This window comes from Mastigoproctus giganteus, chromosome 10, assembly GCF_048544385.1.
Source record: "Mastigoproctus giganteus isolate SK-2022 chromosome 10, ASM4854438v1, whole genome shotgun sequence".
Taxonomy (NCBI): Eukaryota; Metazoa; Arthropoda; class Arachnida; order Uropygi; family Thelyphonidae; genus Mastigoproctus; species Mastigoproctus giganteus.
Genome location: NC_143584.1, coordinates 103,562,021 through 103,586,624, shown reverse-complemented (window position 1 = coordinate 103,586,624; position 24,604 = coordinate 103,562,021). Strand labels below are relative to the sequence as shown.

General features: G+C 35.9%; 1 protein-coding gene across 2 annotated transcripts in view; it reads left to right on the top strand.

Moving 5' to 3' along the window:
* nes (lysophosphatidylcholine acyltransferase 3 protein nessy) overlaps positions 1-24,604 on the top strand; it is a 546,012-nt gene that overhangs the window by 383,526 nt on the left and 137,882 nt on the right. For both annotated transcript variants that reach the window (XM_090382308.1, XM_090382309.1), the window contains exon 8: positions 14,653-14,761. In XM_090382308.1, the coding sequence (XP_090238434.1) occupies positions 14,653-14,761 (109 nt within the window). The remainder of the gene's footprint in view (positions 1-14,652; positions 14,762-24,604) is intronic.

Here is a 24,604-nt window from a genome sequence, read left to right as displayed (position 1 = left end):
ATCTTTGAATTGAGGGATAGTAGTTGTCTTCTGAAATCCCATCCTAGAAACTATATAAAACTTTAGGCCTGCCTAGGTATATTGAGGATCACTTACAAAGAATACAATGCAGAGATTGAGGAAACCCCCGGTGCCGTCAGACAATTAACACATTTTACACTATCCATTAGGCAGCTGGGTCAAATTCTGCCACCCAGTTACAGTCAAATTCTGTCACACAGGTGTTCCTGGATTTTGTCATATATCTGAGCTGTAGAAGGTTTCCTGGTTCTTGATCACGCAATGCCTCTCTGAGGTTCTTGAGGCAGATTTCTTTTGTCAGTGTTTCAGGTTTTATATCCTTGGTCAAATTAAAAATTATGGCTGTCGGCCCTCTTTTTCTTGAGAGGTTCGGCTGTTAGACCTAAGGTCGCTACTTTTGGGTTATTCATTATCCCTTGAATTTCCTCCTTTGATTCCATTTCGATGGCGATTCCCACACTAATGTTTTTTTAAAAATTTTATTCTGGTCATTTTGAAATTGTCTTTAATGGTCTCCATTACTTTGCATTTGATTTCTTCACTGGTTGTTTCACCCCATCCTTGGGCCTGAGAATGACCAGGTTGGGTGTCTTTAGTAAAGTGTTGTGTTTTTTGGATCAAATGACACCAGGGGGTTCCCCCATCTCTGCATAGTATACAATGTTGTGTGATACAGTACACTGTAAAGGCCAGAGATTTAAAAGTGTATGGATATTGTGATGTGTAATGTTTTGTACCATTGTTCATCTGGCCTTTTAGCCGTTGGGCCCTAATGGATCCACCGTGGCCCACGCGTGGCCTCTTGGAGGCAGACCAGATACACCCAGTATAGTTATATTTACTCTGGCAAGGCCTGCCACCTAATTTCCTGCGATTTCAGTGGCTAGGACCTAAGAAAAAAAAAAAAGTTACTATATTTTATGCTGAAAGGGGGTAGGCTGAATGGTAATAGGGTTATTGCATGGTTAACTTAAGTTTTTGAATGTGGATTTGGAAAATTTTGGTTTCATTAGACATGGTCGCAAAGTTAGAGAGAGGGTGGGGAGACTGAAGATTTGGGGGGGTAAGACAGAGGTGGAGTCAATAGAGAAGGCGATCCCAGATGGTCGGTGAGGCATGCCCATGCCACACAAGATGGAAGAAAATGGGGTAGCAAGGAGGGGAGGAGACAATAGACTTCTTCTCCCCCCACCCAGGAAGTACTATGCAAGAGTGCACTGGTATTAGTAGTGGTCCTCTCTTTGCCCGCGTTTGTTGTTGTGTAGCCGGTGCGTTTGCAGATGTCCTCAGTTTGTCTGTGTAGGAGGGAGTGCACTTCTGCATGTTTTTTGCTCCTCCTTCCATTTAGAGTTCTAACTTGGCTGTGGCCTTTTCAGATCTGTTTTAAATAATATGGACTCCAGTTTGTTCCATAAGGTAATGATTTTGCCTCTGATGACTGCTGACACTCTGTTGCTCTGTTCTTTAAACAGGTCCTCTAGAACTGTTCGAAGAATATGGGCTTGGACCATAGGCTGCCCTTCCAGGAGTGCAGTGGGACAGTCTATCTACTTGGTTTAGCATTAGCAAAGGCACATGATGCAAGAAAGCAAGCTTATATAGCATCAGCCAAAAAAAAAAAACCTTATTTCACCCATCCAATCAATCCAAATGTTTGTTAAGTTCTGCCTTGAATCTACTTAAGATATCAACTTCTACAACAACAGATGGAAGTTTGTTCCAGCAAACTTCCATCTGTGGTTCTTCAGGTTTCTCTATTTATTGGGAGCCAGTGCCATCCTGAGCATCCTTCAATTCGCTCTGGCTCATGGTCTCCCTGTCCGATTTTGGGACTATTTGTTTTTGCTTCTTTGACATAGGTGTCAGCTTTGCATCTCCAGGATCCTCATAGGGTTCAGAGTTAGTTCGTTCGTTATCAGAGTCCAGTTGCAACACTTCAGGCTGTCTCCTGGCATTTTCCTGGGGTTGTTCCTGCATTGTTCTAATCATTTTGCGTCCCTGGTATTGATATCAGTTTTGTAGTTTTTTTTAATATAGAGGGAGATCCCTCTTAAATAAGTATGTTTGGTTTTTCTTTCCGCTACTAATTTCCATAAATTACTCAATTTTACGGAATCTGGTGAGAGTTTCCATCACGTGATGCATACCATTGAGGTATGACATGTTTGGGCACATTGGACACAACTGTTTTAATTACTCCGTAGCCAAGTGGTCAGGAGCGGGAGTGCAGTGGAACACGCTCTTTGAGTAGACCGGGGTTCAAGCCCCTGACTGCTAAATACGGTCGATATGCCAACCCACACTGGACCAGCGTGGCAGATTATGGTCCATTTCCCTCAGCATGAATTGTTGAGGAGGCTTGGCTTCCATCCTGCAGTGGGTTGGTAATGGCTGCAATTTACTTTTTTTTTTTTATTTATTATTGACAAGTGAGATTACCATATAAATATAATTCAGCTCTTAAAAGATCATAGTAGCATGAAATAACCATGTATTTCCTTTCGCAGCAAGGTCAATTCCAAGATGGCAGCCAATATGGCATCACTATTGTTATAGCTATGCGGGTGATTGACATCGTGACGAGAAGGGGAAGCAATTGACAGAATTGAGACTTAAATAATAATACATTTTGTAGAACTTCTATTTATATATCTAGTATGAGGCTTAGTGTTACTTTATAGTTACAATTTTGCACTGTGAGCACTGTAAAAGGCTTTACTACTCTTCAGGATGCTAATATCTGCGACTCCTTATATAGGCAGTTCTCGCTTTACGAGTTCCCGGGTTTACAAGATTTTTTTTTTTTTTTTTTTATCATCAAGTATCAACAAAATCGAAAATATGAACATTAATTGCAAAACAATTAATATTAAATATTCATAAGTACCACATTTCAAACCACGTGCATAGCTATACAATACAGTGTACCCCGCTTTACGATATTAATCTGTTACCATCGTGTCGCAAAAATATCGTAATAACACGTTATTTTAATGTGTTATTGGGTGCACATGTAAATAAAATAAGGTAATGTGTAAATAAATATTTAAAACATACTTATTGCTGTACGTATGTTTTGATACATACTGTATATATTTTTGCATTTTATATAGGCCCCGGGTGCCAAGCGATTGTGACTGAGCGATTTCTCCGTGCTATTACTGCGATTTCTCAAAAGTGATTTATAGTTATTTTGAGTTCTTCACGTTAATAAATCTATTCATTTAAAAACAGCTCTTGTTACAAAAAAACTTGTACAGAGCAAGAAAGGAAAGGCACATTTCTTTATTTCTTCTAGTTTACTACTAACCACTTACTACTTTTCGCTTGGTCACACCAGGCACTGCTCCTGCCTCCCCGTGGTGGAGCCGGTAACCTTGGCAGAAAAGTTCATCTGCCAGGGGCTAAGAGGAGCCAACATGGAACAAAGTATGTTTCCAGCTTTAGAGCCGTCGAGCTGTCGGCCAAACACAGAAAATGACCATGATTCGTTGCAAGCAAAGAGGTTGAAAACCAATCCCTCGGCGACAGACATACCTGCATTCTTAATTATGCACTCACTATCTGACCAGCCTCTCAGTAAGCTATCCCCTTTTTTAATCCAAAAACACCTGGAAAGTATTGCTGGGTCTCCCAAGACGGTTAAGAGACTGCAATCAGGGGACTTACTTATTGAAACTATAAATGGCAGACACTCTGAAAAATTACTGAAAAAGATAACTTTCGCTGATATTCCAGTGAAAGTAACTCCACGTGCAACCCTAAATACATCAAAGGGTGTAATATCTAGTTTGGACCTGATGAATGTGACGGAGGAAGAAATTAAAGAAGAGCTTCAGGAACAAAATGTAATTGCTGTAAAAAGAATTATGATAAAAAAAGACAATATTCTCACACCTACCAGAAATATCATTCTTACATTCAACAGTCCAAGCCTACCCTCATCAGTAAAAGCTGGATATCTACTTTGCCGCACTCGTCCTTTCATACCCAATCCGTTGAGATGTTATAAATGCCAGAAGTATGGCCACTCTCAAACAACATGCAGAAGCAACCCAGTTTGTCCCAACTGTGGTTCGTCCGATCACATTCAAAGTGATTGTTCGGCGAAAGAAATGATCTGTCCCAACTGCAAAGGCAACCATCCGGCCTACTTTAAGACATGTGAGAGGTGGAAAACAGAGAAAAAAATTGTGAAATATAAAGTTGAAAACAGAGTTAGTTATCAGGAGACTAGAAAATTAATAGCACCGAGTATACCTAACCGTACCTATGCCAATATTACAAAAAAATACCAAACCATTGCCACACAAACCGATGTTACTGTTCCTTCAAACACTTCCATCTCTGACTGGGCTCGGGCTGTCCTCTCTCAGCAACAGTCCAGTGCCGTTAAGTACACAGACCAAGCAAATAATACGCCTCTCACAATACCAGCAAAATCTCAATCTCCGCCAGTGAATGCCACTACAAATAATGATAGTTCTACTTCGAAAAAGATTATCCAGGACAAATCGATGGAGGCAGAGTATCCATCCAAACAGGAAGATCCAATTCTGGAAATATTTGCTGAAGAAGAGATGGACACTGGTCGCCCTTCCTTTCCGAAAAGAGACAAACCAAAGCCAGAACGCCATAAGACAGCCACGTCAGGTACAGCTTCTTCCTCTAAATTCAAATAATGTCTAACATCTTGCAATGGAATTGCAGAGGCTTTCGTGGAAACATTGACGACATCCGTTATTTAATTAATCGCTACTCTCCAGTTGGTTTCTGCCTGCAAGAAACCTATTTAACTCCTCAAATTTCCATTTCCATAAAAACTACTCGGTCTATAGACGAGATCGGAATACATCCAATTCTGCTCGAGGTGGTGTAGCTATTTTAATTAGTACAAGGATTCCAGCTAAGCAAATTACTCTCCAAACCCAAATCGAAGCTGTCGCTGTGCATCTGATTACTCAGACTGCATTAACTCTAGTCTCAGTTTATCTCCCACCAAATCATGCTTACTCTTATAATGATCTTAAAGAACTTTTATTGCAGCTACCCTCCCCTATCTGCCTGCTAGGGGATTTCAACGGCCACCACCCTTTATGGGGTTCATCTTAATTAGACAGACGCGGCAGATTGATTGAAACTTTACTGGAAAAAGAAAACCTCACTCTTCTTAACAGTGGCTCGCACACCCATATACAGTTACCTAATGGACAGACCTCTGCCATTGACCTATCTATTTGCTCCCCGATACTGTTTTCAGCTATGCAATGGTCCACTCTGGATGATCCCATGGGCAGTGACCATTTTCCAATTGTTTGTAATCTGTTGACTACACAACCACCATTAGATGAACCCTGCAGGAAATGGAAATTCTCTAAAGCCAATTGGGCCAAATTTCAATCAGCAATCACTCTTGACAAAAAAACTATTCAATTACAGCCCATAGATGAAGTTACTGATTATATTACATCCCGTCTTTTAGTTGCAGCTAAGTACTCAACTCCATTATCAAATCCCCCGTCCTGACGGCATTTCAACTACTGGTGGAACGAAGAGTGCACAAAAGCAAAGAAGGAAAAAAATAAAGCATTTAATTTATTCCGTTGATCTCCAACCACAGCTAATCTAATTAGCTACAAGAAACTAAGGGCAAAGGTGCGTTACATTCAAAAGCAGGCCAAGAAAGATTCTTGGACTAGGTTCGCATCAACTATCAATAGAAACACGGACTCCAGACTAATATGGAAAAAAATTAGGCAGCTGTCTGGTAAGTTTCCAACTGTTCCTTCTCCAATTCTCTCCTGCAATGGGCAAGAACTCTCTGCTCCTCTAGATATAGCCAATGCCTTGGGCAAAACCTTTGCTCAAATATCGGCTGCATCAAATTACACTCCAAAATTCCAGAAAATTAAGACCGCCACCGAACAGAGACCTATCAACTTTCGAACCTCACTATCACTTCCCTATAATCAGCCTCTGCAATATTGTGAACTTTTACAGGCCATCAGAACAACACGAAACAGTGCCCCTGGGCCAGATGGCATATATTATGTCATGCTGCAGCATCTCGATGACAAAAACTTACAACTGCTTCTAATCTTTTTTAACCGGATCTTCCTGGAAAATATTTATCCAACCTCTTGGCACCATGCTACAGTTTTGGCATTTTTGAAACCTGGAAAAGATCCCTCCAATTCTAATAGTTACAGACCAATATCTCTGTCAAGTTGCCTTGGTAAAATTCTGGAAAAAATGATCCATAGTCGACTCACTTGGATCATTGAAACTCAACATCTACTGAGTAATTGTCAACATGGCTTTAGCAAAAACAGGTCATCCCTAGATCTGATGATCAAGGCGGAATCTGAAATTCGCAATGCCTTTGTGAAAAACGAACACCTTGTCATGGTCTCCATTGATATAGAGAGGGCATTTGATACTACCTGGCGGTATGGCATTCTCAGTGACCTATATAATCTTGGTCTACGAGGCAACCTACCCATATTTATTAGGAACTTCCTCAAGAGCCGATCTTTCCAGGTGAGATATCAAAATTCCCTTTCTGCTACATTCTCGCAGGAAGAAGGAGTACCGCAAGGATCAGTTTTGAGTGCAACATTGTTTGCCCTTAGAATTGATTCCATTACAAAAGTAGTCCCAAATACTGTAGAGGCTTACCTGTACGCTGATGATCTTGCTATTTCTTGCCATTCTCAGAACATGAGATCTATCGAAAGGCAATTGCAGATGTCCCTCAATAAAGTTCAAAAGTGGGCTGAGCTCAGTGGATATCGTCTTTCCCAACAGAAAACAGTTGCGATCCACTTTTGCTGTCAACGCAAATTGCATTGCATGCAGATCCTGAACTTCGGATTTCAAATTCCACCATTCCGATTGCCAGCAATATGAAATTTTTGGGACTAATCCTGGACAGTAAGCTCAATTTCTTTGAGCATGTTAAATCAATACGTACTGCCTGTCTTAAAAAGATCAACATACTAAGAGCTTTATCTGCCCTCTCTTGGGGAGCAGATCATACAACTTTGCTGCTCCTATATAGAGCACTGATTAGATTCCGTTTAGATTATGGTGCTCCAGTTTATGATTCTGCCCGAAGGAGTGTGCTACGCTGGCTGGATCCTATTCAACATAATGCACTGCGGATTGCAATTGGTGCATACAGGACATCTCCAACTCAGAGCCTATACATTGAAGCTCATGAGGCCCCTTTGCATCTTCGTAGAAAAATGTTATTACTTAAATATGCAGCCAAAATACAAACTTGCTATTCGCATCCTATTCAGCCATACCTTTTTAATCAACCACTGGTTAATCCCTACAGAAATAAACCAAGTGAAATCCAACCAGCTGGCCTACAGCTCCTTGAAATATCACAGAACTGGAATGTTCCTCTCCACAATAGGCAGCAGATAAAGAATTACTCTCATCCACCATGGACTACCTTTCCTCAACTGAACTGTGATACTTATTTTCTTCAATGGGGAAAAAATTGTCTACCGGCTGTGACTATGCAACAACTCCATGCTAGCCATATTCAAACCTATGCTGACTTCTTGCCGATATATACGGATGGTTCCAAATCTCTGTCAACAGTTGGAGCAGCAGCAGTGTTTCCCTCTGCTATCATATCAGCTTCTCTTCCACCTGTGTATAGCAACTTTTCAGCAGAACTGTATGCAATACAGTTAGCTCTAGAAAATTTGACTCTACATCCATCTGCAAAATATATAGTTTATACTGACTCTCTCAGCTCAATTAAAGCAATGCAGAATACATCACAAAAGAATCACCATATTTTAATGAAAATCAGGAGTTTGTATTGCAGATTTATCACTGTTAACAACTGGTGAAGTTTTGCTGGATTCCAGCACATTTAGGCATAAAAGGGAATGAAGTGGCTGATACATCTGCCAAAAGTCCAAGTTCAGACCTAACTTCTGTCCCTATTCCAGCGCCCGATTATAATACCTTAATTCAAGCAGCATGCATTACACAGTGGACAGAATTATGGCATAACCAAAGGAATAACAAACTTTTCCAGCTGAAACAATACCCAAAGTTCTGGCACTCCAGCAATCAGACAGTGCGGCGGGAAGAAGTGGTACTCACACGAATGAGAATAGGACACACCCATCTGACTCACCTCCATCTACTAATGGGCGATGATCCTCCTCAGTGTCCACACTGCTTAGAACATCTAACAGTCAAACACATTCTGATTGACTGTTCACAGTATCAACAACATCGAGCTGCAATATTTCAAAATCTGGCTAATCGTCGCGAACCATTGACATTATACCATGTCGTTGGAGAGGACGCAAATGTTAACGAACTTTTCTGCTTTTTAAAACAAATTGGAGTGTATCATCTTATATAATAGACTTCAAAACTGAAACTAATTTAAACTAGATTATTTTATAATACTCTTAGGAATAGGCGCACTATAGCCATAGCAGCTAATGCGCCAATAAACAACCATACCACACACACACACACACACACGCATTTTATATACAGTATGTAATTATGAATTTAAATACAGATGGAGAAAGAGAAGATTCAAGGGAAATATACACATATGTTCCTGTTCAAACGAAGTAAGTGTGAATATATACAATGTATATTGGGTTTACCATCCCTAATTAATCAACGATGTGTATGCGAAATGGCATATATCGGTGGGACGTATATCAAGGACTCTCTATGCTCCCTTCTATCCTATCTGGACAGAATTGCAGAATTGCTTAATCCTAACTCGCTACTTTTCCATAACGTTGCCCTGTACTTTTAAAGTATGGCCTCAGGTCTACTACTCTTAATATCATTAGTGCCAAACTTGTACAAAAACTGTTATCTTTTGTGCCCTTAAAATATGATATATGTTCTAGCATGTCATGTAATTTTTTTTTCCTTGGAGACATACCCTGATCCTATTCTCCCTATCCTTTTTGCATAATATATTTTTCCATTTCACTGAGAATAGATTTACCAACAATAACTACCTCCTGTGTTGCCTGATAGACAAATGTAAGCTCTGTTGTTGAGTTTGGCAGCTGAGAGCTTGATGGTCCCTGACTTTATTTCCTGCAAGGGCATCCACCCTATTTTTGATTCTGTTCTAAATTCCAAATTTGGGTCTAATTTCCTCACGCTATTTACATTGTACACCTAAATACTTTCCACTTCGCCCCATTGTGTCCTGTTTCAGATAGTCCCCAAACACTGCAGAAGTAGAATATTGTGTGAGGCTATGATTTGTAGGCGAACCACCTGTTGAATTTGACCTTGAGCCACAGCACTACCTCTACTTTGAACCCATTGCTTTATTGCTCTAGTACAGTGTTTCTCAACCTTTTTTTTAATTATCGCCTCCAAAGGGCTTTTTTAGACAATTTTTTTCCTAATCTCTCCCCCCCCCCATGAAATTTTAAACAAGAAAATAAAAAATAAAAAAATGGTAAAGTGCAGCCATTATCAACCCACTGCAGGATGGAAGCCTCTTCAACAATTTATGCTGAGGGAAATGGACCATAATTTGCCACGCTGGTCCAGTGCGGGTTGGCAGATCGACTGTATTCAGCATTCAGCTTGAACCCCGGTCTACTCAAAGAGCGTGTGCTACTGCACTCCCGCTCCTGACCACTCGGCTATGGAGGCAACTGCTTTATACTTACTGCTTTTATTCAATGGGTCCCTGAGCTTGATGCTTCTTATCTAAATGTTAGTAAGTTTGATTCTGTCTCCTCCTCTTGCAATAACAAACTCCTGATTTTCATTAAAGATGTTGGAAAACAAAGTACTTTGGCCATTTCAGATCACATTGTTGGATAAAGAAGTTTGGTTGTTTTTGATCCCCACAACTCAGCCGTTCCACATTTTTTGAATTTATATTTGCATTCTTTGTTACATTTTAATTCAATGAGTTCTTGAATTTCTTCACTAGCAGACCCAATATCACATCCAATTGGATCTAACATCCATGGCTTCACTTCAAAAGAAAATAAATCTGAAAGTCTATTTTTCATTTCAATGATCTGAATAATTCTTAACATCATTCTTTGCGAGAGATTCATTGATTTCAGCTGATTCATACATACCATGAAATTGTTTTCTCATTAAATTGCTTTCAATATTTCCAATTTTTTAGTGAAGGCTTATAATACGCGTTTGCAGTGTATCACTATAATTAATTTCCCTTCAGGTTGAAATGATACTTCATTAAGTTTTCGAAAAATCCAAGCCATATACTATATTTGTTTTTGTGTTTGCTGATATCCTTTGCTAAATCTGTGTATCCTTCGCTTTCTAAAAAACTAATTATTGTATCAAAAAGGTTAACAAATCTTGTTAGACAGTTTCCTTTAAAAAGCCATCTGACTTCTGTATGTAAAAGAAGCCTCACATACTGTTCTTCATTATTAACACAAAATTTTCTGAAAAGGTAATCATATGCTATATGTGATCATATTTACTTTATTTTATTGATGGTTTTAATAACTATACAGATAAAGAACTGGATTAATAATTTTTTGCAACCAGATGATGTCGATGCACAATGCAGTGTATTGCAAGAACTTCACTTCATGACATCCTTCCTTTAGGTGGGCTATAAAACCTGTCTTCCAACCATGGAGGTAGCAACATTAGTGGAACAGGATACAAAATTTTCCATTGGTACTTGTTTTTCATGAAACCATGTTTTTACAGCAGCAAAAGTGAATGCTCCAATACAGTCAGTTTCTATAGATTTTACTAACAACATCGCTTCTTGCAATTTACATTCATCATCGAAATAACAAACATATGCCAATAGAAGGGCCTTATTGTCAATAATAGTGGATTCGTCAATCTGAATAAAAAATTTTCTTGTTTTTCGTTTATCAACTAGCTGCTCTTCAATGTTAATTGACATCTCATTGATTCGTTTTCGAATTGAATCGTTGCTCAATGGTTATGCTTTTAAGATACTGGAAGCATTTTGATGCATCACTGTTGAAATTACAGTCTCAGCAACTGTATGAGCGTTTTTGCCAATGATTTCTGCAATTTTATAAGATGCAATCATTCCATTGTCATTTGTTTGTGTGTTATTCTTAAATAAGGAAGTAACTCAAAATCCTGTTTTAATTTTTTAAAATATTCAACATGTTTACCAACTTTATCTGGATGGTTCCTTTTTAAGTGATTTAAAAGTCTTGATGGTTTCATAGCCTCATTTGAAAAAGACCTATAGTATTACACATAAGATGCATAGGCTGTCTTGAGTCGAATGGGCTTTCAATAAAACCGTAAGCTAGATATTCATCCAGATACTGTCAACACTTCTTCTTTCTGGCACTTAACATGATTGATGATAGGTTGAATAACTACAAAGAATTGAATAATAAAATCTAAACTATTTTTATTTAACTCTCATAGACCATGTCACTCACAAAAGCACTCTAGATCAAAAATAAACAACTTCCACAAGGAAACAACAAATCATTACTAACTGTTACTTAGAAAATAGAAACAATAGACTGAAACAATTCCTCATCCCATACATGCCTCGTACATTGATCGTGAAACAAAAGAGTAAATAAATAAACCACGCTCACCATGCCGCAGGTCGCAGCTATCGGAGAGGTGCAAATGGCAAGGATACCAGAGACATTACCTCTGAAAGCACTTAGGCATTTAATGCCTATGAAAAGCAAAGGTGGTTGTATTAAATCATGCCCCTATCTTCCTTTTATCAAAAATTTCCCACTCACTCCTAATATAATATACCCATATGTTAAAAATCAGTTCTCAGGGGAAAAGAAAACCCAATAAGAGAAATTAAATATTAAGGAATAAGATGTCGTCAGGTAGAGTTGAACTTGAGGGCCACAACCATTATAATACCCATGATTTTTTTGCCCCCGTTGAGAATCCCTGCTGTAGTATGAGGCATTATTTCTGTTTAAATTCAGTTTAATTTTAAAATACTATACTAACTACTGTAACTAAATGTGATAATAATTAATAGTGTAATATGCTTAACAAGTTTATGTTAAGCATATTACACTACGCTGTTATGTTCATAGGGTTTTAAATTAGTTAACCTTACTAGAAATAATTTCTTAGCTGAAAACAAAAAATATATATGTATCCCAACCTACATGGTTAGAACCTTCAAGTTTGTTATTTACCACCATTAATACCCTACAATTCCACTACTACGCATGCCTTAAGCTACTGATTCATGATATGATATTCACAGCAAATCACTGATGCAAAAGCTGTGCAAACATTGTCGTAACTTACAAAATCTTATCCAAATTTAAAAATGAGCTAATAAATGTAATTATGACTTAAACTGTTTATTGAACACAATTTAATATGTTAATTATGTTTAAAATAAAGGACAAAATTTTCCAAAAAACTTGTTTCCAAGGTTCAAAAATTGAAACGTGTGGCCATACTAAAGTAAGTAATGAAGAATATCATTATAGTGAATCTAGTATGTACAAGAGAGAGATAAGAAGGCATTGAGTTGTGGGGGTGCTTGTGAAGAAAAGTTGCCTGAAATTGACCAGATTGCTTCCTCCTCAATCTTATCAAACTCAAATGGAAGCCAAGTCTTTGTGATTATATGGGTATTGGTGAATTAAAGATGACAGTGGTAGTGTGTTTTGGACAAAATTACTTTGAAGAGTGTGAAGAAATCTGTTTCATCAACTTGAGTTATAAAGGCAGTGAGATTGCTTCATTATAGGTATCTTAGATTTGAAATCTTAGGCTGGCAGTATACTAGGTGATTTGAGATTTTTGTGCAAATCAGATGGCTTTTATTTATTTTTGCATAAAGTGAGGGTATAAATGGCTCAAATGCTGATGTGATCCTCAACTAAGATCTGTATATTACAGTGCAGGAATCAATAACAGATTTTGAACTTTCTATCATAAAATTGGTGTCCAAAGAATTTTTAATGGTTAAAGGAGAGGATGGGGGCTTCAGTTTTAAAGGGAGAGGGACTCTAATGGTTCCAGGTATTTCTTGGTTTCCATTAATCAAGGGGACAATTATACTCTGGAATACAAATGCATTATATGATGTCCTTTAGCTGGAAGGTGTAATTGACAAAATAGCATGGAATAGTTATAGATTTTTGCAAAGACAGATTTATAAGACAAGTATAAGCTTATTTGTAATAGAACCACTGATAGGGCAAGAGAAATGAAAGTTGAGTTTGAAAGTCATGCTCAAGGTAGTTTTAAAAACTATTGTGTTAAAAGCAGTCGCAAAGATATACATATATTTGTGACTTTTTTTTTTTTTTTTTTTTCTTTTTGCTTTGAATAGTAAACCACATATAAAAACTTCTTAACAAAGATAAACTCACCTCATAATTCTGCTTATTTAAATTCCCTTACAAGAGCATTTAAGCAATCAGAATTATTTCCCTGTTATGAAACATCTTTAAGTATATTCCCAAAAGAGTATAGTTTTTCTTTCCTTTTCCTCAATTGGCTCCATGTTCAGCAACCCAGTAAACTGCCCTGCATCATTAGCAAGTTGAAAACAGCAGTGTATTTCATTGACTGCCTGGAAAAAATGCATTGGTTCAACTGAATTTCGGTAAGGTACAGCTTCTGTAATGTTTCAAATATGCTTTTTTACTTCCACACTTACACCATTTGTAGTCGAACTGCTCTTGCGAAGATCTCAATGCATGTCCAACACTATGCATACAAGCCCCAATTGAATTATGCCAAAATTTTGATCAAATTAAATAATTACTATAAATTATGGAATCATTGGCCCTTGTGAAATACAGATCAGAGAACCTACATATATTAAATGCCCACACTGAATTTCTCTGAAATCTGTTGCTTAGACAAAATTAATGCTATTACTGACAAACTCATTGCAGACCCTGTCTCACGTGACAGCTCCAAGGCTTTAAAAGTCTGTTCTTCCTGTGAGCATTCTTACTTAACGTTTGACAGTGATGATCTCAAAAAGATTTTTGCCCTTCTCACCTCTCCCTGGATGTACACATCACAGGTGGTACTGTTACTTTTTCACGCTTTCCTACCTATCAGTTTTCCTTTCTTTGCCTAGTTTCAGCTTTCATATAGAAATTCAAGTAAAGTAAGCAGAAGAGGTTACTTATCTTTGTAGAGAAATTTTGTCTAATGTATGATTATTGGATACTAGAGCCTTTAAATCTGTAATTTTCTAAGAAATAATAGACTTCTCCTTGTAGACAAAATATAATTATCAAATGCAAGATTATGTAGTGAGCAGACCATAAATATGGTGGATTCATCTTAATATAAAACAATTGTTTTATTTGTGTTATATCTTTTAATTTTATAAAACTGATAATTTAACCATTTCTGAACCAGCTAGTATTTATATCTGTCTTTACTTATTTATCCCCACAGGCAGAAGTAAAAGTTATATAATTTTAGCTATTTATTAATCTTTAATTTTACAAATGATCTCAATCTGAACTGTGGTTTTAGTGAAAACCCATCTGAAATTTTTAAAAACAATTCCTTAAGAGATTTGCTCATTATATTTTCATAAAGATAAAAGATATTACCATCAGCTCTCTCATTAAATAAATTGCCTTTCAGTATTAGGGCAGCAGTCACTCGATTATTCCTTGGTCTTCTTGTCCTTAGTACCTTCCAACTAGGAAACATTTTACTACCAGAAAGATATGTACTTAGCTCGGACTTTCAGGTGAGTTATACTAAGATGGACAGAAAAGTTAACTCGAATTTAATTAACTATATTTTTAATGATGTCTCAAAATTATTTCCTTTAGAAATTGTTTTATTTAAAAAAAACTACAAATAAGTGGTAACAAAAATATTGGATGTATATATAAATTTTTAGTAAACATAAAAATTTTGTGGCTAACGTTTTCTTAAAATAGTATTCATTAACCTTAGTGTATTATTTAAATTCCTTTCTGAAAATAGTTTTCACTGAAACTTTCTCAGCCTTCAACTAGGAGTTTATGTGTACTTTCTGTCAGTACTTTAGAGAGGAGATGGAGGTGGGAATGTATAATTCCCAAACAAGTATCTTTCTTTCTCTTTATAATAATACAGTAAAATCCCATTAGAAGAAATAATCTTTTAATTTTCATTAAATCTAGATAACTGTTAATTTACAGTATAACTATTAAAATTTATTACAATATAATAAAAGATTTTCAGGTCCTGGAAAAGCTTCTTTATATAATAGTATAGTAAAACCCTATTAAACTATACCTTTAAATGAAAATATTTCCAGGCCTGCTGATTTCTGTTATTAAAAATGCTCTGTAGGTGTCACTTGAGCAAAATAGTTCTGACAAAAAAAAGTGTACAACAAATCATTTTGAAGTCAACCTTTTTCAAAGTATTGGTTTATATAGATAAAAAATTATGAATGACCTTGATATTGTAAATAGAATTATGGAGATTTAATCAAAGAAAAATTTTTAAAAATGTGGCAAAAAAGAATTCCATTTCACAGAATTTAAGTTTACCACCTTTTTGAATGATTACACTTTAGAAATGGTAACCCAAGAGTAACTTATATACTATGGGGCATAAATGAGGAAAGAGACTTGGCTGTTATTAAGGTTGCAGTCAGGTATTAAGGTTGGTAAGTGACATAATTAGATAGCCTGGAAGGTGCATGGTGATTTAACAATGATTTATCCTACCTTGCATCTTGGGAAAATGAGGTTACAGTTGGATTATACAAGTCATTGGTAACACTGCATTTAGAACTGTGTTCAAATTTGGAGGCCATATTTCCAAAAAGACATGAAGCTTCTTGAAAGAGGTCAAAGATAGGTGACCAGTCTAGTGTTAATAGCAAAGGGACATCCACATGAGGTAAAATCACAAAGGTATTTGTTACTGGTCTTGGAAACAAGGCATCTCAGAGTATTAGTATTGGGCCATAGTGCACAAAGAAGCTCACAAGGCTATTGCTGCAATAGCAAAAAAATTAATAAATAAATGATGTTATACATGTAAAATGTTTATGTCCATCTTCTGTTATAGAAAACATTATCTTTCTTTGATGCTTTTGCTTTTGTGCTGATTGTGCAGGAATTTGTTTAGAAATATGGCACCTAATTGTGAAATAACAAATATACAGTTGTGGAAAAGCAAACAATTCGCATTGTTAGTGAAGTTGCATGGTGATGCAAAGAAAAAGAAAGGTAGTAATCACTCCAAAAAATGGGCTATTTTTGATTGATGCAGACAACAGAAATCAAAGTCATTTTAGCCTGTATCCCATTGTGGTTTCCCTTTGTAATTAAAAAACAAAATCAAAACCAGCTCTCTCTCTCTCTCTCTCTCTCTCTCTCTCTCTCTCTCTCTCTCTCTCTCTCTCTCTCTCTCTCTCTCTCTCAGTGCTTTGGGCATCTTTTCTGAATAACTGAAAGAATTAGCATTAGTAGAGGCATATAATGCAAGCAGTGCCTCTGAGAGGAATTTTATCAGGGGGTACAAAGTTTCTTTCGGGTCCCCTTCCCTTCTCCATTAGTTATCCTGTTTTTATCCACTACGGTTTTATGCCATGAGTGTAGAGGAAGAAGGGTGTGGAAGATGAGAGAGGGGTGGAATGGAGGTGCTCTGTTGATTTTCTGCACTTGAGGCCTTATGCTCCTATACTCCCTCCATGATAAATATAAATAAAATAAAATAAAGGAGGATCAGAGAGAAGAAAGCACATTTGATTTGAACATCTTTGTTTATGCTACAATACAGATAAGGAGAAAGAATTCACATTGAAACATCATTTTATATTACAATGCAGATCAGATCATCAGAAGACATAATTATTAGTAAAAAGTAAAAAAAAAAAAAAAAAAAAGGTAGATAGGTTTAGTATTTACTTTAAAAAAGAGCTTTTCTGGCCTTTTTTTATGAAAAATTTGAAATCACAGCATAAAAATTAATTGTTCTGGCAATGTTTGATTCAGTACTTAGCCTGGCCAAATCCACAAGACATCCCTGTAGACCTTAAATAATTCTTAATCAGCTTGAGTTTGCTAAATGACCTCTCTGCATGCTGCTTTTGCTGGAATTGTTAATAGTATTTTTAAGTTAACACAAACATTTGGAAACAGGTCACCAACTCTGTACTCTGTTAACAAGTTCAGCAGATCTAATGACTTCAACTGGGCATTTACAAAATTTGCTTTATGTACTGAGGGTGAATGCTGCATTTATTTTCCAAAATCATCACCGTTAAGGTCAGCAAGATATTGCTCTGATAAAGATTTCTTTATCTTTCTCTCCACATCACTTTCAGACCTGGTGAGATATTTCCACAAGAAATCAAATTTTTCTGCCAACTGTTTAACAACATTGAAACGGAGAGTTAATCTTGCTGTAACATTGTCTACCAAAACTTAAAACACACACTTTCTGAAGTAGGCCTCTTCTAGCATATCATCTGTGTCATTCATTTCCTCCAAGTTAGCATCAGGTGTGCTGTCATCATGCAGACTTGCCCTCTTGCACCTAACTCCACCACATCTACAGGAGAGTTTTAATTCTATCTTTAATGCAAAAATCTTGGGAGGTGCAATATAGCCACAGAAGCCGATGCACCAACAACTAAAAAAAAATATATATATATATGTATCTTTAGGTTTTATGCAACCAATTTGTCTTCATTCCACATGCATTTTAGTTGTTTCGAAGTTTTGTGAGATCTGTGAGGAGAATTTCTATGTTTGCTTCAACATCCAGTGTGGCATCTCTAGCTTGGATGATCCTGTTGCAAATATCTATGCCAGCTAATATTTTGTACCGCACATCTGATATTAACACACACAGGAAAAAGATCTCACATATAATGAAACTCCACGGACTTCATTTCTTGTTTTGGCCTTCAAATTTAGTTCTAGGATATCTTCCATTGCTAATTTAATGCCAGACAAGTGAGCTGCAAAAGGCTTTACACATTCAACATGATCTGACCATCACGATGCGAAGGGAACAACCAGTATGGCTTTGTAGTAATTTCCACCGCTTAGGACTGGAACTGTACATGTGGTACACAGTTTGAATTGTTCCGAAAAAGGTTATTGCTTCAGGTATGCATTCACCAGCATCATTTCCACATAAGTGTGTGTGTGACAACTGCAAGGTGAAAAAATTGCTGTTGAGCATTGTTCTTGTATTTTTGCTTGTTCAGTGTTGTATTTTCCAGCCATATTTGCCCCATTATCGTAGGCTTTAGCTGTACAATCACTGTGGGGAATAGCATGTTCTTTAACTGAGCAATTTCTTCTCTTCTTTTGTTGCTACAATCTGCAAACTTGAGAAATCTTTCTTGAATCTCGTACTGCATTTCTTCTAAAAGTATGTATCTCAAAAGAAATATTGTTTGTTCAATATGGGAGGAATCTGGTGTGGCATCTACTATTACTGCAAAGTAATAGTAGATTTGCAGATTGCCTCTCCAGCAAAATGTGTTGTTTCACAAGATTCGAGCATTCTGCAATAAATTCATTTTGTGAATCAGGGGACAGATAATGAACTTGAAGCCTCTCACTCCTTTTCTGTGACTCCTCTAACACTTAACACATGTTCCTAAAGGATGGGGTCCCACCTGGTAAGCAGTTCAGTGAGTCCTAAAAAGTGTCCATTGTTTGAATCACCAATTCGATGGGATGAACCAGTAAATGCCAGACCACGTTCTCCCAAGAAGAGTACAACATTGATGATGCGCTTTAAAAGATTGTACCATTTTACAGCTTCGGTTTTGATTGATGCTTATAAGATGGTATCAACTCCTGTCCTAGAAAGGTGCCTTTCCTAGTTCTTGCCAAGCTAGGTAACATTTTCTGTGACTATTTCCTTTTTCATGTTTTGGGATCCTGTAGGAAAGTTTCCGCCACTTCCCATTAGAATCCCAGTCTTCAGTGCAGATTTAGATGCAGAAGTGCTAGTCTTGAGACTACTGACTGTCTTCTGCCAAAATAATCAACATGGAAAGCAATATAATGCTTGTTTCTGTTGACTACAGACAAGCCAGCCTCTTACATGTAGTTCTCCATTGGTGCTTTTTCAGTATGCTCTCTTTTCGGAATGTTTTAGGCAGAGGGATGTGACCATTCGTAACATACTTTTCTATTTCCTTTTGAGATGGAAATTTGGTTGTGATACATCCAATGTCAAGGCCTACATTATGATTACTCCTCTCGTTTTCCAAAATCACTTCCACATGCTCCTGTGTGTCTGTTTCTCTCTGTTTTCCATTTTCATTTTCTTCATCTGCCCCTTTATCAAAATCCTGTGCATTATTATCCAAATCAACTGCTCCTTGTTTGGGGGTGAGGTTTCCAACAGTTTCTTCTTGCTCCAATTCTATAGGTGAGTTCAGTGAAAAATATTTTGAAGCCAGACTTAATCCAAATTGAAAGAATATTTATTGACCCCTTTTTCATTTTCCTCTCGTTCTTTCTTGTGGTAACTATAACTATATGTGTATTTGTTCTTTCTTGTCTTTTCTTTTCTGGGCTCCTGATTTGTGAGAATACGTTTTGGAGAGATGATTTATATTTTTATATCTGAAAAAAGGGAAAAAAAGGACAAGACAAAAAATATTATATACTAATAATGTAGTAGTAGCAGTGGTAGTAGACTAGTATTAATTAATAGTAGTACTGCTATAATTTACATGACGTACATTGTTAATTAAGAGAACATGCGATGGTAATCCTGCAGTTTAAGGCAGAAACACACTATTATCATATCACAAGACTCTTGTCATGTCACTGTTTAGTGTAAACTGTGAAGTCGGTCAGAGAAGAAGCATCACTATAACATAGGGTGACCAAAATAAAAATTTGATTTTGGGATACTCATGCTTATGTTTGGGGTTTTCATTCCTCGTTTTGGGGTACTCACATTATATCTTAAAAAAGAAACAATTTTAATGACAAATATTTTATTTCTATATTTTTATGATTTTTACAAGTTCATGGAATGCAAAATAAGCCAAATTTTAATAAAATTAACCAAATTATAGCCTATGTGTGCTTTAATTCTTTTAATTCGGAAAATTTTATTGCAAGAGTTAAGCGCTAAAGGAAACTTTTATAAATATTAACGTCAAATGTTTTACCTTACTGTTTACAATACATACTCAATAAACTTGATTTATTTTATCAAAAATAAAATATTTACCTAACAATACTTTTCATTTGAGTAAATTTTCTTTAACAGTTTCTCATTTTTTAGTATATATGTGTAAAATTCTTTGCATGACATATTGAGATTGGTTTTCACCAAAAGTTCTCCAACATTCTTTCGGTCTAATTTATTTCTATCCTTTTTCCATGCGTTAAAGCATGCATTAAGCTGAATACTTGTTCACTTATTGCATTTGAGTGAGGCAAAGCAAAAACAAAATTAATATTTTTTTCTGTATTTCATACGCATTTAAAAATTTTATCAAAATATCTGTGGTATTTTTGAGGTCTTTTGTCTCAATATTTTTATGGAATGATTTCAAAAGAACATATTCTTCATACAGCAAATTGATATTTGAAATTTTAAATTAAAAAAAAAAAAAGAAAAAAAAGTTTGTTGCCTGAGCCTTAAAACATTAAAATGCAATAAAAAAAAAAAAATCAAACAGAATGCAAAAGGTTACAAAGTAAGCATAATATAAATACTCTATATCCCTCTTTGTAAATAGGATAGAATGTAATTTTTTTCTTTTTTTTTTTTTTTTTGAGTCTTTAAGGGTGCGTTTCAACGACAACTTTATCGTCAGTTAATTCTTTCTTCCTAAATAATCATCTAAACGGTGTTTCATGATTTCTGCTTTTTTCAAATACCCCATTTTAAAAAAGGGGTATCTGGGAAATATAATTACAAAAAAAGAGGTATTGTACCCCGAAATGGGGTACTTCTGGCAACCCTACTGTAACGTTGTATATGTGTTATTCTCTTCTGGGGAATGCTGAAGCGAAATGAATTGCCACAGTTCATCCTCTTCTTCAGATTTCAAAGAAGATTTAGAAAATTCATGTGCTTTTCTTATAGCTGAGAAAACAAAGGAGTACGCAATGGATACACAACATAAACCGGAAGAGAACAGAAAAAGGCAAATTCCATCATTTACTGCAGTACTTAGAAGAAGAAGATGAAAATCATTTTAAGATGTAATTACGGATGAATAAAGAAGAATTTAATTTCCTGCTAAGGAAAAATTAGTTGTATGTTTAAGGAAAGTTGAAATACTGCAAGTTTAATTTTGAATAAGGATTTATTCTGTCAAAATACAAAACAAAAAATTTTTAATGGAATTTAATAACAACAAAAAACAACTTCTCAACCCTAAAAATTGAACTTGTAAGAAATTGTTATGAGTATTACAAATTGAAATGATTGACTTGTTTGTTCTCTAAATTTGTTAATTGTAATACTGCTACTCTATTTTCCTCCTTTGGCCATTTTTGAGCATCTCTGTGACTGGACATTTGCAGTGAGTATGCAGAGTAACTGGTCGAAGTGGAGGGTGCTTCGGTGCACAGGAACAAGGTCCTTGATTTGTTGTTATTTGTTTTCAGATATTCTTACTTGTGCACTCAAAACAGCATTATTTACTTGTAATTTAATTTTCTATTAGCTTTTCCTCTTGTCCCATGGTCACGCCTAATAGAATTTCTGTTCGAACAGAAATATCTGAGCTCCTGAAAACGTGATTCAGCCATGAAGTCCGATGTGTTATCTTGTGAATACAGCCAATGACAACGGTGTGTCTCCGAGCAATAAACTAAATGAGAAATATAGCTTCCCCACATTTTATGTTAGACATGCTTACATGTGAAGTCCCGTGAAGTAATAGTAGTGTGTTTCCACTCTTAGTGTCGTGAGTCATGGTCAGTTCGCAAGTCACAGCCAGCTCCAACCTGTCCTGAGTGGCATTCTGACAAAGTAAAATAAATTACTACGTAGTCGCAGTAATTTATTTTTTATTTTTCGTTTTCAGAAAGAATAAAAAACAATTTCCTGACTACATAAGAATTTGATTATAAAAATAAAAGTAGATAGTTTTAAAAACAATAAAGGAAATAGGTAATTATTATTTTCATATAATACATTTTGTATTGCCTGAAAATAATAATATTGTGCCTATATTTTGTGAATATTTGTATATATTTTTAAAATTTGCATACATCGCACATTGCAGTGTTATCAATTAACGTATAAGACGCATTTGCCTTTCAATCGTAAGGTTAATTGTTAACACCTGCAATGTGCGATGTATACAAATAATCACAAAATATAGTCATAATATTATTATTATTATTATTTTCAGGCAATACAAAATGTATTATCTGAAAATAATAATTAAAAATTAATAATAATTACAGATTTCCATTATTGTTTTGATAACTATCTACTTTTATTTTTATAATCAAATTCTTATGTAGTCAGGAAATTGTTTTTTATTCTTTCTTGACTTCTTGACTGAGCGCATGCTCAGTCAAGTTGGAACTGCTCCGTCAGAATGCCATTCCCAACAGGTTGGAGCTGGCGGTTACTTGAAAGCTGACTGTGACTCACGACACTAAAGTGCAGGATCACAAATGTTACTACTGCTAATTTTAAGCAATGTCAACATCCACCAGCCAACAATAAAAGTCATTCCGATTTTTAATATTGTATATTAACATACAATTTGCATACCTACTTAAGTTTCTTTGTAGCATAAAATCATTGGCTTATCAGAACCTACAATATGTGATGCCTGATCTTTTAAATAGGCTTAGCCAAGCTGGTGATCATAGTTATCATCATTAGGCTACAAAACTTCTATAGATAAGCTATGAACTGTTCTGCCTATAACAGTGTTTCCTAACCTTTTTCATGCCACAGCACACTTGGGAACTTATAATATTTGTACGACAAACAGAGATAAACTAGAGCAGATTTTGGGGTGTCCATAAGGATTTTGTGAAAAAATGCATTACATTTGTTACATTTTCTGTAATTATGATAAGAAAAGTAAAATATAAATACTACGGGAGATATTAAATATTTAATACTCAATTCATACAAAACTTCAAAATAAAATATTTTAAAATTTTTTAAATCTCGAAAAATAACTTTTTGAAATTCATATTACATCTTTCTATAATCTATAAATGATCCAGTAACAGGTTTTCAATAAAAAAAAAAAAAATAATAATAAAAATACTGACACTAGAGTAACAAAGTTACAGATCGTTCTGTGAAGTTGTAACAAAATGCAATGAATAGTAAAAAAAAAAAAAAAAAGAAATCTACAGCAATGAGTAACATTATTATCAAAACTGGAGAAAACTTTTAGCAGCTTCACAACGGTGTTTATGGCCATGCAATTGCACTTTGATCTTCAGCCCACTAGGGTTTCCTCAGTAAACCCCAGGGGCTCATATCTGGTTAGTATGGGCTTGGCACACCCAGGGTCCTGAGCTGGATATCAACATTCTTCTCTTCTTGCTGATTCCTGGTCTGTACTTGTTAACAGGAGAGACTGCTTCTATAGGGATGGGATACACCTAAATAGAAAGGGTGCAAGAATATTTGCTGATGCTATTGAGGCAGTGTTAGGTGGGTTGGAAAACTGTTAGCTTGGGGGGGGATACAAGGACTAATAGATTAATAGTAGCCACTGGCAGAGGTGAAGGTGATTCTTGCACTGCTTCTATTGGAATGAGCAGCAGCCTGAAAAACAAGATGCAGAGTATTTCAGAGACTGCTGGGAGTCATTGCGGTACAAGTAAACATGTGGGTTGTGTTAGGGTACTAAGAATAGGAACAGGTGCATGTATACTTGTGTATACATCAATGCTGGGAGTTTGGTAAATAAATTTGATGCTTCTAAAAAAAAAATAGTCGCCGATGCTTCTAAAAAAATAAGATATGATTACTGAAGACATTCAAGAATTACTGGTAGAAAAAGAGGCTGGCGAAGCGGATTTGGTGGAAATGGCATCGGAAGCAAATCAATTCAGAGGATGATAGTGCAGATGAAAATTCTAAACTTCCAAATTTTACACTAAAATTAGAATCTTCTTTTTTAAATTCAAATTCTTTGACTGAAAGCAGCCCAAATTTCAAAAGGGAGCTTCAGAAGTGCTTAGTTCCATACGATGAAATTTCAAAGAGCAAAAGCAAACAAATCCAGATTAATGATTTTTTAAAGAGAGCAGAAGATACACGAAATTTAGAATGGTGTATTTTTGTTAGCTCTTGTAATGTAATCCCCACACCTTTTGTACTGGTTTACATATAACACAATTTCGCACTACACTTGATTTTATAAGAACTTAACAACCATGTTATATGTGGGTTACCTGTATTACCAAAAATCCGAAACGTGTTCTATCTCTGCTGCAAAATCAAAAGGACAATGATACTGAAACTCTCCGAAGATTAAACACTGATATTTGCAGATATTCTTTTAAAGTTTGTTCTTATTTCATACTGCTTTTTACATTACACTTGGCACCTCCGTAGCCAGGTGGGCAGGAGGAGCAGTAAACACTCTTCTTGATTAGAC